The sequence below is a fragment of the Plecotus auritus genome, assembly GCF_963455305.1.
Source record: "Plecotus auritus genome assembly, chromosome: 9".
NCBI lineage: Eukaryota > Metazoa > Chordata > Mammalia > Chiroptera > Vespertilionidae > Plecotus > Plecotus auritus.
The window spans coordinates 23,047,126-23,063,487 of NC_137783.1; the positions used below are offsets into that span (position 1 = coordinate 23,047,126).

The window sequence follows — 16,362 nt, forward strand, 5'->3', positions numbered from 1 at the left end:
ATTATTAGTCCTGTTATTGTTCCCCGTTTAAGAATTGCCCTATATGTGACAATCTCTCAGGGGCCTGTGTGTGCTTATCTCTCCCTTTCAGGGCTGCAGAGAGTTCTCTTGGGATCCATAGCTTGTGGCAAGTGATAATTTATTGCTCCACTGCTTGTTCGCTCTCATCCATGTAGCAGGGAGAGGATGACAGATAAACCAAATGCATATGAGCAGGTTTCTCATGGTATCCTCTTAGCCCTCTCATAATACAGTTCTGCCTGGATGCATACACAGCAACAGGAACGGAGCTTCCCTGCTGATTGGTTACAGACCTAGCTGTGATCACGCCATCCTCTCTACTTCTGTCAATTACTAATAAATATTCTCAAGCTCGCCTGCTCGAGCCCTTGAGTGTTGATGTTCACCCCCGAGTCTTTGCCGGTCCCACCAGCTGGGCCACTTATCTCCCAGCTCATCCTGCAATTTGCACCGAGCCTCCTCCCCTTCCTCCCACCTGGGTTACTGGCCTTGAATTGATGTGAGTCTTGCGGGAGCCAGTTTCCCACAGGAGCAGGCTGCCTTCCTCCTTAACTCTTTTTCGTGTCCCTGGGTCAGTTCCTCTTCCCGCTGAACTGGCACTAGTTTCCCTGCCCTTCTCCTGGGCTCAGAGTCTACGGTGGCTCATTAAGGGCTGGGCTCCATGGTGAGGTACCAGGTGGTACCAGAGTCCACGTAGGTGCTTAAAACAGAAACCCAAGCACCATCCTGGATACCTGTATCTCCCTCCCCGTCTCATGCAGTCCAATCCAGGTCCTGCCTATTCTGCTTCCAAAATTGAGTCAATCCACTTCTCTCTGTCTTCACTGCCACTATTTGATCTAGGTCCCTACCAGCTCTTTTAATATGTTTTTATTGATTTTTAGAGAGAGAAGAAGGAAGAGATAGAAATATCGATCTGCTGCCTCCTGCATGCCCCCTACTGAGGGTCGAGCCCACAATCCAGCATATGTCCTGACTGGAAATCGAACCAGCGACCTCTTGGTTCATGGGTTGATGTTCAACCACTGAACCACACCAGCCGGGTCCCCACTAGCCCTTATTTGGGCTACTACAACTCCTCTTGCCTCCTGCAGTCTGTTTTCTATGTTGCAGGCAGAGGGATCTTTTTGAGACTAACTTCTGATCATGTTTGCAAAATCCAACCTGCTTAGAACCCAGTAATGACTTCCCATTGCTCTTGGGATGAGAGTAACAGCCAACCCTGTCCCTCCTATCCATCCAGCCTCCTCCCCTTACCCACCATGCTCCATCTCCCACAGGTTCTCCCCCCTGCCTGGAAAGGCTTCTGGACTGTTCTCCTGGTCACCTCCAGCTCATCCTCCAGGACTTCGCTTTCATGTCCTTTCCTCCTGAGGCCTGCCCGAGCCCTGATTTTAATCAAGTCCCTTCTCTTAAATCTCTCATCACATCTGTCTCCCTGACTGGCATTTTTTACAGTCCATAACGGGTTCATTCCCTGGTGTGATTACTTGCTCAATGTCTGTCACCACATCAGATAACGAGCTCCAAGGGGAGGAAACTAAACTCATTTGGTTCCTCAGTCACCAGCACAGTACCTGGCACATGGGGGTGCTCAACTACTATTTGTCAAGTGAAAAAATGAGATCACATAGGGATTTAGAAAAGGTAGCAATCACCGTAAGGCAATCAAGGAAGGCTTCCTGGTGAGGAGGCTGGTAAACCCTGAGCTTCTCCTGGAAGAATGGATGGGATGTGGAGAAGGTGGGATGCAGGGGAAGGCATTTCAGGTCGAAGAAACAGTGTGAGTCAAAGTGAAGCAGCAGGAGTAGTTGTGATGTGCCTGGAGCTGGAGGTTTACCTTGGTTTACTCCGCAGAGTAGTATTGACATGACTGAAAGAGGCTTGGGCCCAGCCATCATGACTCAGTGGTTGAGCATTGACCTATGAACCAGGAGGTCATGGTTTGATTCCCCATCAGGGCACATGCCTGGGTTGGGGGCTCAATCCCCAGTATGGGGCATGCAGAAGGCAGCCAATCAATGATTCTCTCTCCCTCTCCCTTCCTCTCTGAAATCAATAAAAATATATTTTAAAAAAGAAAAAAAAAGGAAGAGGCTTGGTATAGGCCAGTGTAGCTCAGTGGTTGAGCGTTGACCCATGAACTAGGAGGTCACCTTTCAATTCCCAGTCAGGCCACATGTCTGAGTTGTAGGCTCGATCCTCAGTAGGGGGCATGCAGGAGACAGCCAGTCAAGATTCTCATCATTAATATTTCTATTTCTCTCTCTCTCTCCCCCCCATACTCCCCCTGAAATCAATAAAAATATTTTTTAAAAGAGGCTTGATATACTGCATATTTGAATCATCTCTTAAGAAATATTGATGGTCTTTGAGCAGAGGACTGTCATAATGAAGACCTGTGATGCTTAGGATTTGTAGAGGCAGGAAGTAGGAAGACTACCAGGAGTTCTAGGCCTGGGAGCATGAGGACCAGACTTGGGCTATGGCCTTGAGAATTGAAGGGAAGGGAAGATGGGAGAGAGATCCCGGGCTGAGCTGTGTCGCAAAGTCATCTTTGAAACACAAATGAGTTAGTTCATTAAGACATACTCAGGAAGCATTGGGGTGCCCTTGAGATGGGCAGAAAAGGGAGATTATTTTTTTAACATATAATTTTTTTTCAACTACACAGCTAAGACACACCCACTGGAGAAAACATAGAGAGCAAGAGTAAAAATGTCTAGTAATTCCATTGCCTGGAATAATTGTTAACATTTTGTTATGCATGTTTCTATTTTTAAAAATGCCATATATACCACTTTGAACCTGCTTGTATTCCTTTCTCTTAGTACTATGAAACTCTTTCTATGACAATAAAGATGCTTATATAATAAGTGTACATATATGACATCAATATTAGTAAAATGGTTTTGTACACCATTGTATAGAGGCACCATAATTTATGTAATCAATTCCCTATTGTTGGACATACCCCCCCCCCCCAATCTTATTCTTTTGCTTTTATAAATAACTAGAGGCCCAGTGCATGAAAATTCATGCATTGGAAGGGGGTCCCTCAGCCTGGCCTGCCCCCTCTCACAGTCCGGGAGCCCTCAGGGGCAGGAGGTGACCCGGCGATCAGGGATAGGCGATGCCCCATCACACCTCTGCTGCTGCCACTGCCAGCAGCACAAGCCTCGTCCGGCCCTGGTTACCTGAGCCTTGGGCAGCCCTGGGTGGCTGGGCAGCCATCATCTGAGGCTTGCCTGTGCCTCGGTCCGGCCCTGGGTGGCTGGGGGGCTGAGGGGACTGGGGGCTTCCAGAGGCAGGCGCACGGAACAGCTGGGCCTGCCTGGGGGCGGGCCTGGCCTTGCCGTGTGCCTGCCACCCCAGTGGGGCTGAGGGTACTGGGTGCCGCCATCTTGTGGCTGTGGGCGCTGCCACCTTTGAGGGTGTGGCAGTCAATTACATATTCCCTCCTTATTGGCTGTGGGCACCGCCATCTTTGCGACAGCATGAGGGTCAATTAGCATATTCCCTCTTTATTAGATAGGATGATGCTGAAGTCATTCTTATTGCTAGATTTTTATGTATTTTAAATGATTTCTTTAGAAAAATTTTCTACCGTCGACCTATGAACTAGGAGGTCACCTACACACAGAACTGCTGGGTCAAAAGTATAGATGCTTTTAAGACTTTTGATTCTTCTTTTTAAAGTTCCCTTTAAATATTTGTTTATTCTTTTGCACACCCATTAAGATTAACATTTTGTATTCTAGTTTTAAAAGTCTTTGCTGGTTGGAGACAGACTCATAGATAGAGAGGAGGCAGACAGCTCTGGTGGTGGGAGGGGTGTTGGAGGGATGGAGGGACTGAGCAACTGAGCAAAAAAGAGAGAGAGAAGGAGGGAGGGAGGGTGGGAGAGAGATAGATAGAGAGAGAAAGAGAGAGAGAGAGAGAACTCATGGACATGAACAACAGTGGTGATTGTGAGGCTGGGGAGGCGGGGTGGAGGTGGAAGAGGATATAAAGGGGATAAAATGGTGATGGGAAAAATAAAATAAAATTTTTAAAAAAGCAAAAAAGTCTTTGTTGGTTTAATAAGAGAAAAATATTTTGCTATTTCTTTAATTCACATTTATATTGTAATTGTATGTCTTTTCAAATGATTTTAAACTTTAAAAAACATGTTTTGACCATTTGCATTTTTTTGATGTGTTCATTTCCTATTGTGTGCTGTCTTCCTTCCCTTTCTGTTCATGCTCTTTTGTTTTCTAATTAGATGTTCATTTGTTAAAATGTTTGTAGGGAACTCTTAAATATTAAGGACTTCAACTTTTTACCTGTCATATGTGTCATTTTGTCACAAATGCATTTCGGAGAGATTTTGGAAAAGGAGAAAGCTTCTTTAGTACCATACTATTCACTTTTACCTGGAGACCATTGCATGGCTGTGCCAGTTAAGCTGAGGTTAAATTGCTAGTGATGGACCCAAGCTAATGGGCTGTGTCCTTTAGAGTCCAGTTGGGAGACTGAAACCACACCAGTAATTTAAAATTTTAATATAAAGGGTTATTAACTAGCAAAAAGGGATTGATTACTAAAGGAGGTAGGTAAACTCTAAAGACAACAGAAATAGCAGCTATAGGGAGCAACTACTAGGGAAGGAATAAACGTGGAAGAGCCACCTCCCCCCCCCCCGCCCCCCACACAAAGTGGGCTGAAATTCTAACTTCATAGGAGAAGGTGTGGCTGTGGCCCACTGGAGGTTGGAGACGTTCGCAGAGATGCTGCAGGAAAAGGCTGATGAGCCAGGAATTGCCCATTGGATTATTGGCAAAACTTTGAAGGGTGGGCACCAGTGAGTTTCCTGAACACCAGCAGATCCAATAAGAGAAGCCCCTTCCTCTTACAGTACCCTCTCTCTAGTGCCCTCTCCTGGCAGAGCAAAGGAGAAATGTTTCTAGGGTCCAGCTCCAGCATTGCAAAGCATGGCTAAGAAGAGTAGATTTAGAGCTGAGAGGCAATAGCTGGAACACTGGCTTAGAAAAGCTAGAAGTTTCTTCCTCACATCAGTCCAGAGGTCTGCAGTGGAGGCCCAGTAAGGTAGTTCCCGTCCAGAAGATCCAATCTCCTTCAGGGACCCAAGGTTGAGACCTTGTCTTCATGGTCCAAGATGGTAATCAGAGCTTAAACCATCACAAACACCGTCTATACATAGAAGGCATGGAAAAGAAAAGGGGGCAAAGAGTATGTGAGAAGTTGTTTCCCAGGAAATGCCATTTGTCATTCAGCTTTCCTCTTATTGGCCAGGACTCAGTCACATGGCAAAGATAGTTATGTGGGATTCTGGGAACTCTTTCTTCAGGAAGGCCTGGGACTGGAAATCAGAGGTCTTGTTATTTTGGAAGAAGGGCAGAAAGGTATTGGTGGGCAGTATGCAATCTCTACCACAGTGGACTAAACTTGCTGTATATTTACAAAGAAAATTTAGCATAATGGCGATAGGCCCATTATCATTAACTGAACGTTAACGAGATACCCAAAGTAAGATCTTAGAGTAAAATCTTGTAGAATGTTAGTGCTGGAAGAAACCCTTGGGAGTGAGTTTTTACGTTTCCTGTGAGAACCCTGAGGGCCTGGGAGGGGCAGTTTCTTATCCAAGGTCATGTGGATAGCAGCTGGCCTGGCTGGAGGTAGATCCCAGGTCCCCTTTGCTCTCCACCTGCTATGTCTTTCCACTTTCTGCACTGCTTAGGGTCTCCAGTGAGCCTTAGGCTTCAGAATGAGTCACACAGAATTGCACTGCTGACTGACGGCCCAATGGGAGGTCATTCCACAGTGGAGATATTAGGGCTTATGAGATGTGCCTGGGCCTGGGATCAGGCATATAGATGCAAAATTAGAGCCCAAGAAGCTTCTGGCCTTCAGGACCTAAACTGTACCCTTCTCTCCAGTACTGAGCAGAGGCCATGTGAGCTCAGGCTGCAGGAATGCAGCAGGTGTGAGAGAGCAATGAGTCATATTCTGCTGGAATTAAGCAGTGAAAAGTGTCATCTTAGGCCAAAGTAGCCATTCACTTTACCCGTCTGAATCCCATCCTTCTATTTAGCTATGAAAATAATGGAAGAATTTTCTTAGAACGGCTATTGGAGCCAGGGTCCCAGCAGGAAGCAAACTTTACCCCAGATGTTTTAGATGAAGAAACCCTAAGGAAGGGACTACTTACAGAGCCAGGGTTACGGGAACAGACTAGACCAGCAAGCTACCCCTGTGGCTGAAGAGATGGGAGGGAGCAGTGTCACAGAAGCTGGAACCTTTCCGGAGGGCAGTGCTAGAGATACAGCACCAAAGCAGGGAAGAATTGCCTGCCTCTCTTTCTCCTCTTCCCTCTGGCCTGCCGGTCTCCTCCAGGTTGACTGCAAGCAGAAGCCAGAGGGAAGTAGAGGATGCAGTCACAGGCTCAGCCTTCCTGGGCAGAGTGGAACAGAGAGGGTGGAGAGTAAGTATAAAAAGAATAACTTTAATCATAGCATAGACCTTGCCACACATATTCATTTACATGGATGGAAAATGTTTAGTATCTTTACAACATACATTAGTAAATGGCCAATGTGTGGCACCTGCGATGTCACTCCTCCGTGCCAATAGCAGACCTGGCTATTGATCGTGGCTTTCTTGCCTATGGGGCCAAGAAGTGCTCACAGAATCATCACCAAGTGAGTGGGGTTGGCACATGAGATGAAACCTATTTGGAGCTATAAAACTCAAATAGGCTTGCAAGTATGGCCTATTGCTCATGCCAGTCTGGTGGATAACCTTTTTTTTTTTTTTTTTTCCTGTTAAATTAGCTGAGTAGGTATTTCTTAAGCCAAGGAAGTCCTGTTTGGAAGCCAAGCTGTGACATGCTCTGAAATGTGTTGGTTGGTGCAGCAATATTGTGATATAGATGAAGAGTCAAGTTGGGAGGCCATATCTGCCTTGAGCAAGGTGGCCACCAGACAGACCTTCTTGGGTCATCTGTAAAATAGAATGATGCCAGCCAAGGTGGAAGTCAGGGCTGCGGGTTCTCTTGAGGTGGAATCAGTTTTCAGAGCTGAGTTGCAATGTCATACCCATCTGTGTGTGGTGCTCTCCTAGGTCCTGATTGATCTATAGTTTTTCAGGTCCTCTATGTTTCTGGTGTGTACTCTTGGACCCAAGTTCAGACGTTAAGTGGTTTTGAGTACAACATCCTTAGCTGGAACAAATGGGCAATGTGTTATGGATGTTGCCAGCATGGTGTAGGGCATAGCTGGCAGATAGTTCCCAACTCATTTGCCATTCATATCAATTTGTGCTGGCGCTCAGTAGCACTGTCTTGAGATGGATTTAAAGGCTGTGTCCAGGTTCAGTGGACAGCAGGGCCATGATCCATTAGGGCAGTGGTTCTCAACCTTTTCAATGCCGCGACCCTTTAATACAGTTCCTCATTTGTGGTGACCCCCAACCATAAAATTATTTTTGTTGCTACTTCATAACTGTAATTTTGCTACTGTTATGAATTGTAACAGTATGGTCTTAGGCGACCCTGCTAGCGGTTCTCAACCACTGCTGTAGAGCCTAAGACCATCGGAAAACACAGATATTTACATTACGATTCATAACGGTAGCAAAATTACAGTTATGAAGTAGCAACAAAAATAATTTTATGGTTGTGGGTCACCACAAATGAGGAACTGTATTAAAGGGTCGCAGCATTAGAAAGGTTGAGAACCACTGCATTAGGGATATCTGCCCTGGGGGACAGGGTTAAGGGGGGCTCATGGCTGTTCATAATTACCATCCCTGCTGTAGGGGAAGAACACTGGTTTAGAGTAAGCAGACATGGCTTCTTGGCGTGATATTTTGAACAAGTCCTTTAGCCTTCTTGGACCTCAGTTTCCTCATATGAAAAATAAGGACATTGCTTAGATAACTTTTAAATTCTCTCCATCTTAGAAATCCCATGATTCAAATTAGTTTTTTTAAAGTCTTCAAGGTAAAACATGCGACAAATCTGTTTGATCCAATTAAAATATTTCCAGCTCCCCACTCCAATCTGCCCAATGCTTGAGTAATCACGCTATCTATCCCGTGAAGGCCATTTCCCCGGGCTGGAGCAGCTGGAGACCTTGGAGACAGAAGGCCTCCCATACTAAACAGATTCTACTCTTTAATCTCAACTGAAAGATCCAGGAGGCATGATTCACATCTCACCCATTTCCTCTCCTCTGTCCTCCGCCAGGCTGAACCTCTCCCCTCCTGCTCTGCATACGCGCCTGAATGCAGAGTTCTGAAATTTAGGTTTATGGTTTCAAAGTTCATGGTCCTGAGAATAAACAAAAAAACTATTGTGGTTGCATGGAGCTGTGGACCCCATTAACACCACCCCATGAATATTTATGGCGTGAAACTACAAAAGAACATAGAGGCCATATTGTATTTCCTAGAACTTTCTTTCCATGGGGTCCTTTCTCTGTGGGGTCACTTTAATGTAAGCTTTGCTTATTTAGTTGCACACTTTAAGCCGATTAACTTTTTACTAAAAAAAACCCCTCCCTGTTTGTTTGTACATACACTCCCTTAACAAAGATTCACAGAAAGCTGCTTTAAACCTGTTAAATCCCCCTGCTGGAAACTTGAAGTGAACTAAATGTGTCTCTGGGTAGGATTTCCCTGTAACTCTCCAGGCCTCTGGCCCCTCCACCCCACCTCAGCCTGTTTCCTGAGAGGAATTCCAGTGGTTCAAACACTCCATATTTAGTTCCTCCAATAATCTCGGCTTATCTCTAGGTGACTATCTCCTGGAACATTAGCCAGGTCCTTCCTGAGTGGCCTGTTATTGGGGTGGACAAGCAGCAGGCCCTGGGTGGATACTTTGCATATCACTCATAGAAATGGTGGGGAGCTGCAGAGACCTCAGAGACCATGGGCTCCACTCATCTCCAACCTGCAGTGTGGATGAGTCGCCTGGCCACGGGGCGGGGCATGCATGGAACGTGCCTATTTCTGGGCCCTGTCCCCAGAGATTCTGATTTCATAAATCTGAGTTGAGACCTGGGGATCTTCATATCAGCAGCCCCCTTAAGACACTCTGATACAAGTGGTTTGTGGACCGTGCTTGAAAAAGACTGCAGCCGTCTCACTGAACGCATGAAGAAAGGGCCAGCAAAGGAAAAGTCGCTGGCCCAGTGTCACACACGCCCTCCAAGGTCCCTCTTCCCCAGGACAGGCAATGCCTGTGGTGCCATACTGCTTTAATTGGGCCGTTCGAGTTCCGGCAGCAGCTCTTCCATGCAACATTTGTGATCAGCCCCGTAAGTGCAAAGCTGATTGAAAAATAAAGCGCCTGCAAGCCCAAGTTGTAAGTGTCGAAGTGAAAATCAGGAAATGGCCCAAATGGTGGAGGTGGGATGAGGTGAGATGAGTACCTGCTGGAGGTCACTCCCATGGGATAAATCCAGGTCTCTGTTGGTTATGGAGTGAGCCCTCTCCCTTCCTCTCTCTAAAAAAAAATCAATAAAAAATATTTTTGAGAGATATGATGCAAAATAAAACAACCCCCCCAACAAACAAACAAAAAAACCCCTTATCTTTCTCGTAGTATCACGTCAAACACAGCTAATGGCGACCAAAGCACGAAGTTAACATTCTGACTTGCAGTGTCTTCACTTAAAGCCATAAGCTCATTCACCTCACCATCTGCCTTCCAAGCTGATGCAGGCAATAGTATTGCCAAATACTTCATCACTGCATAATATAGGTCACTTCCTTCCAGCCTGTAGTAACAGTTTCCTTGACACCCACTGGGTTGCCCAAAGACAATGTATATTTGTTATAGTAGTATACCACTTTTGATAGCAATTTCTGTATTAGTCAGGATGAAGAGGTTATGCTCCAGTAACAAATAGCCCCAATTCTCAGATGCTTATAATAAGTAAAAGTTTTTATGGGGAAAAAGGGGACATATGTAATACTTTCAACAATAAAGATTTTTTTTAAAAAGTTTTTATATTTCTCATTCATGCTACTTATTAGCCATCCCACTGCTCCACATGATCTTTCCTCCAGAACCCAGAATGATAGAGTCACCCACATCTGGAATATTGCTTGTCTTCTAGAAAAGGAAAAAGAGGACACGGAGAATCATGTACTAGCTCTCCAAGCTTCTGCCCATGCTTAATTAGTCAGAGCAGGTAAAGTGGCTCATCCTGACATCAGTGTGGCAGGAAAGTATAACCTTCCCACAGGGAAGGACAGCAAATATTGTGAACAATAGTGTTATTTATCACATTATGATTTTTCATGTATATCCTGAGGACTCTGAAGAAGAGAGAAACAGCTGTCCTTACTGTGGTGGTTTTGCCCAGAGTTGCCTACAGTTAAAGAAAGACAGGTGACCTTTCAAAATACCTTACAGACCTAGGCCTTTGATCTTTATGACAGTTGGCCCCAGCCCTGTGGCTTTAATGCACAGAATTATTATTTGTCTTTCCTTCTTCACTACCATCTCTGTGTCAGGATAAAATTGGATTGGCTGGACTGTCTTTTCTAGGTTTTACTATCCAACACCCAATGCCATCTGGGGCATTAGTATATCCATTTCTTGACCTCCAGCTTAAATTGACCCACTTATGTTTTTGTTTTGTTTTTTTCTCCCAGCTGTCTTTTGGGGAGACATTGCCCTGGATGAAGAAGACCTGAAGTTATTTCATATTGACAAGACCCAAGACTGGATCAAACAGTCAGTGGAGAAAACGGGACATCGAACAGGTAAGTACTGTGTCGTCGCCCTGCCCTGCCCCAGAAGGAGGGGTCAGGGACTCACCAGGGGTAGATGTGGACCACAGGTCATCAATGTTTGACCTGCCAGGCCAGTGCCCACTTGTCTGTGGAGAACCAGAGGCTGTGGAGCTGGAGCCACCAAGTGTGCTGATCCTGCTAAGAAAATCTCATCTACCTGTTCAGACTTGACTCAGTGGGTTCAGACTTGAGCTCAGTGTAGGTTCTCAGGACTCTGGCCTTGGGGTGCAGCACTCCCAACTGGAGAGGATTCTGGATGGGATGCATTTAATGCATGTGTGATGCTAATGATTAGCACTGGCAATGTTTGCCCATGGCTGACTCTTGGCTGACAACCCAGGCAGAAGTTCCCTGGGGCCAGGAAAAACGGGTGGGCTTCAGACTTGGATTGCTGTCTTCCACTCTCCCTCCTTGCCTCCATCTCAGGGTGAATAGTAATGGGACTGATCTTTTGAGTGCTCCCCACCGCCCAGCCCCTTTTGCTCAGGTACCCCAGCTCTGTGGAATCATCTTCCCAGAAACAGCCTGGGGGGCTGAACTGTGGGGCTGATGGGCTGATGGGCTGGTGTGGCTGACAATGGCTTATTTGGTGACAAAAACTCACATGTGCCTGATGCTACTCTGTCTCTGCTACCCAAGACCCCCTGAGACCCTTTCCTGCCACCCTCTTTTCCTTTTTTCTCAAGGCTTTTAGAAATTATTGTAGTAAGAGCACAACATAAGATTTACTCTCTTAATAAATCTTAAGTGTACAAACTGTATTAGAAACTTTATTTTTCACAGCAACATACACAACCTTAATTGAGCTCTAACAGAAGGAAGCATCTTTTCATATCTCTACCACTCCAACTAGCATAGTCTTACCCAGGTTCTTACCTGGAGGTCTAGAGAGGTTGACACGATTGTAATCTTTGTGTGGTTAAAATTATTTTTAACTTTTTTTTGCATTTCTTAAAAATAGTGAAATTCACATATCCCAAGCATACAATATAATGAGCTTTTACATACGTCCATGTAACCACCACCCAGACCAAGGTATGGAACATTTCCTGAACCCCTTATGACCTCTCCCATCGGTACCCATCCCACAGTAGCCACTAGTCTGACCTCTATGCTGCAGATTCTTTTTACCTGCATAAAGGGATCATGTAGTATGTGTAGTTTTGTGTTTCTTTTTCACTCAGCTTTATGCTGCGACATTCCCCCACATGGTTGAGTGAAGCAGTAGTTGGTTCTCTTTCATTGTCGTGTGGTAGTCTGTTGTATGAAAGTACCCTAGTGTATTCGTCCTTCTGTTCACAGACATTTGGACAGTTCAGTTTTCGGCTATGATAAATAAAGCTGCTGTTGGCATTTCTGTATGTGTCTTTTGGTGGACACAAGCCCTCACTTTTACTGGGCATAGACCCAGGAGCAGAATTGCTGGGTCAAAGATGCTGTATACATTAAGTTTGGGTAGCTACTGTCCAACGGATTGCCAAAGTGGTTATACCAGTTTACACTCTGCATGGGTACATATTGATTTGGAAAGCAGGAGGGGTGACCATGTAGGATCCAATGAGGCCTCTTGAGTCTTGTGGACCTGCCTCACTCCCTGGGACAGCACAGCAGTCAGTTGACATCCATCACCATCATGGCATGCTCAGGGTGGCCCCTATCAGTGGCCCATATGCTGTTCCTGGGGAACCTGCCACGGGACAGCATAGGGGCCCAGGCTTGGCAAATGTGAGATACCTCATAGAGGGGCCTGGAGTGGCTAGCCCCCATGCCAGCTGCATTCCCAGCTGTCCGGGAGGTTGCCTGGGATTGCTGCAGTAAAGGGAAGCCTAGCAACCCTGCCTCCACCTCCTTCATAGCACTACCCTAGTGGTTTTCACCCTTTTCATTTCATGGCACACATAAACTAATTACTCAAATTCTGTGACACACCAAAAGTTTTATTATATTTTTTGTTGACCCAACAACAACAAAAAAATATTGGTGTAATTTTGATTCATTCACACTGGACGGCTGTTGTCATTTTTTTATTTGACAATCTGAGGGAAAAGAGGTTAGTGCCCCTGACTAAGTAGTCAGGCATGGCATGTTTTAAAACTCTTGCAGCACACTGGTTGAAAATCGCTGCACTAGCCCAGTGCCGACATGGTCAGCCTTATGGTCTAAGAACTTGAGAGCCTGTCTTCTCTTTTCTTCTCCCCCATGAGCTGAGAGAGGGCAGAGTCTATGTGTTATTAAGCTTTGGATCCCCCAAAGCTCCCTGCACCTAGAAGGTACTGGCCAACATTGGCGGAGGAGGGAGAAGGAGCAGGTAGACAGAACCATCTCGCAGGGGCCTATGAGATGAAGAGCTCCAGCAGGGCTTTGCTTCCAGAAGGGTGGTTAAAGCACTGGCCACAGTCGTGGGCTATTGGGTCAGACTGCCTGGGTTTGAATCCTTGAGCTGGGCCTTAGTTTCTTCATTTGTCAAATGAGAATATAATGTTCTGAGGAGAAAAGGAAAGAATATGTGTGAAATGCTTAGCATGGTGTCTGGCACATAATAAATGCTCAATAATATAAATTATTCTCCTCCTCCTCCTCCTCCTGCTCCTTCTCCTTCATAACAGTAGTAGTAGTAGTAGTAGTATTTGCAGAAAGACCACTGACCTGGGAAGGTTTAAAGTTAAAGTGGAGAATGGGAATATTGGGGGCTTGGGCCAGAGGCCTTTGAAACATGTACCTACCTGGTGTTTCTTCCTTCCTAAGCTTGATATCTATATGTCTATATATTTATATATCTATATATCTACCTACCTATATTGATATAGAGATAGAGATAGAGATTGTTTCCCCCCAGTGTGTTTTTCTGATAAGGTAATTTTTATCAGGATTATTTTTCTCTGAGGGCCAAGAGTACTTTGCATCTATCTAAAATAGTTATTTTATTTTCAGAATGGGAATATTTTTATTGTTTTTGCTGATTACTAGTAAACTAATACTTCCAGTTGGGCTTAAAAAAAAAAAAAAGCCCAGTTCAAAATTGTAGAAAGTAGAAATCCCCTGTTATCCTAGCCCCAGGGATTGCCGTCATTATCTGTTTGCTGGACTCATTCCCTCCCTAGATTCGGGCCATGTGCATGGAGATCTTTTTAAAGTATTAAAGGGATTTTTTTCACCACCTCTTGTGTAACCTGCATCTTTCATTTAACACACCTGATGGACACCTTGGGAGGAACATTGGGGTCTATTGCATCTAACGCACAACTCAGCCACAGTTTATCAAGCTGATCCCGTGAAGATGGGCACGGAGGCTGTTCCCTTTTTTTTCTGTCATGTTTCTTCCTATTAGAAACTACTACCGTGAACAATATTGTGCAAAAATCTTTAAACATTTGCTTTGATTTAAAATAAATAAATTAAAAAGGAACCACACCTTTATCCCTACTTTGTACTTCCAGATGTTTGAAAGGATGTATTCTTAGGTATAGGTTATCTCATTTCAGAGCTTTGCTAAGTTCCCTTGTTTATTTGTGTGTGTGTTTTGGTGGGGCTCAGAGGTGAATCCTGCAGGGGGATGGGATGCAGTGTGGCACAGAGGCCTCCCTTCCTGGTTCATCCTGTGAACTTGGAGCTGCTCTCCTGGCTGCAGAATGAAACAATGCCATTGCGTTAGAAGTGACCAAGTTGGCTTCATTTCCTAGAAGAGCCCAATGTCCAGAACTCAGTAGCAGAACCCAGGTTTCCCACCTCCCAGGCTGTGGTCCTCCCCTGTACCAACCCTCCGCTATATTGCCAGTCAGAAAGAATGCAGATCAACAGAGGTGCGTGTAGGCATTCCTTTGCCATCGCTGGAAAGTAGGCTGGATTCGCCCTGGACCAAGGCGTGAGCAAAGACCTTGTACCCAGGTTGGCAGCCCAGGCAACTAATACAAGCATGCTCCTTAAATACCTTCAGTGTCCCCCTATCACTTACCAGAAACATTCCTTAGTCTGACCCCCAAGGCTCCATGCTTTGTCCACAGCCTGCATATCCAGCTCCCTTCCCTCTCCTCATCCTCCAGCAAACACAAGGACACTTTGTATAAGCCCTGAGCACCCTCCCTTCCAGCCTCTGTTCCAACTTTGCCCTCTGCTCCAAGTCCCCATTCTACAGAAAAAAGAAACGAAGGCCCAGAGAAAGCCAGTGACTCACTCAGGGTCCTACAACTGCTGTGTTCAAGACACCTCTTTACTCAGCACAGCTGCTGATTTTGGAGGCCGCCTGGATTGACACTGCTGTTAAAAATAGCCTCATTTTGTTCCTGGAATTTCCCCCAATTTTCGGACAAGCCAGTACCCCTGCTTGGGAGTTGCCAGAGGAAGAGGCAGCAGCGTTTTGGATGTACAGGGGCAAGCAGGCAAGAGTGCATTCTTGAGGGAGAGAAAGTCCTTCTGTGTGCATTTTACGTGCAGGGAGAAGAATGGGAATTCTGGGCAGGCATTGGCCAGGCTGCTCTCTGAATGGGGCCCTTGAATTAACATTGCAGAGTTTCCTAAAGCTGCTAATCGGATTAGCTGTGTAGTGAAGGAAGTACTTAGCGGGACACACACACAGACACACACCCCGCCTCTGGCGTCCTCTTGGAAGTGATGGTGCAGATCCTGACAGCCCCACTGCTGAGCTCTGTCACCTCTCTTCTAGCCACATAGATGTGGAGGAAAGGCCTGGTTGATGTTTGGGCCTTTTTGCATGTTTGTCTCTTCCCTAAAGAGTCGAGGAAGACCATGTTGAACACTCCCATCTTTGCAAATGTCTGGAAACCTGGGGAGGAAATTTCATCCTGCAGTTACGCCATCCGGATAATGGATCTGATTTCTTGACCTTTGTAATAAGGACTCTGAAAAGGGAAATGGTTTTAATTACTTATTGGCTCTGATGGAAGCCGATGTTTCCCGCCTTGTCTATTCTGAGCCATTGGGCCATGTCCATCTCTATTTAAGAAACCAACCTTGCTCTAAATCCTCATTTCCTAAACTCCTGCCATCAGTTTCAGGCATCTGCATAAGGCCAACTGTGTGGGCATCCAAGTTCAAAATAACACATTAGCAGGAGAGAGTCATAGATATAAGTTTGGATAACTTCCGTCCCCTCTCTGGGCCTCGTCTCTGGGTGATGAGGCCCCTTCCTCTGGCAGACCCTTTTTGCTCCTAGAGGTCCTTTTCCTATTCTAGTTATGACTTGGAGTGGCACAGGTTACCAGCACTTGGTCTCAGTGTTCCCATCTGAATAGATGGTCACATGAAACCACAAAAGGCTAATGCATACCCATAAGATACCCACACGTCCCACACAGGTCCTGGGTTCAGCCTTTCAAGGTTTGAGGGTCTAAAAAAGACCTAACATGTCTCTGCTCTCGACACATTGTTTTAAAATTAAATTTATTGGGGTGACATCTATATATATGAAAGCCTAAGTGACCATTACGACTGGTCTACCAAACAACCAGTTGACCGGTCGCTATGATGCACACTGACCACCAGGGGGCATACGCTCAATGCAGGAGCTGCCCCCTGGTG

The 16,362-nt window shown here is 45.7% G+C and overlaps 1 protein-coding gene across 1 annotated transcript in view; it reads left to right on the forward strand.

Moving 5' to 3' along the window:
• The window catches only part of TLL2 (tolloid like 2), a 97,484-nt gene that overhangs the window by 5,957 nt on the left and 75,165 nt on the right, over positions 1–16,362 (forward strand). Inside the window, exon 2 of the mRNA XM_080641231.1 lies at positions 10,687–10,797. Within this exon, the coding sequence (XP_080497357.1) occupies positions 10,687–10,797 (111 nt within the window). The remainder of the gene's footprint in view (positions 1–10,686; positions 10,798–16,362) is intronic.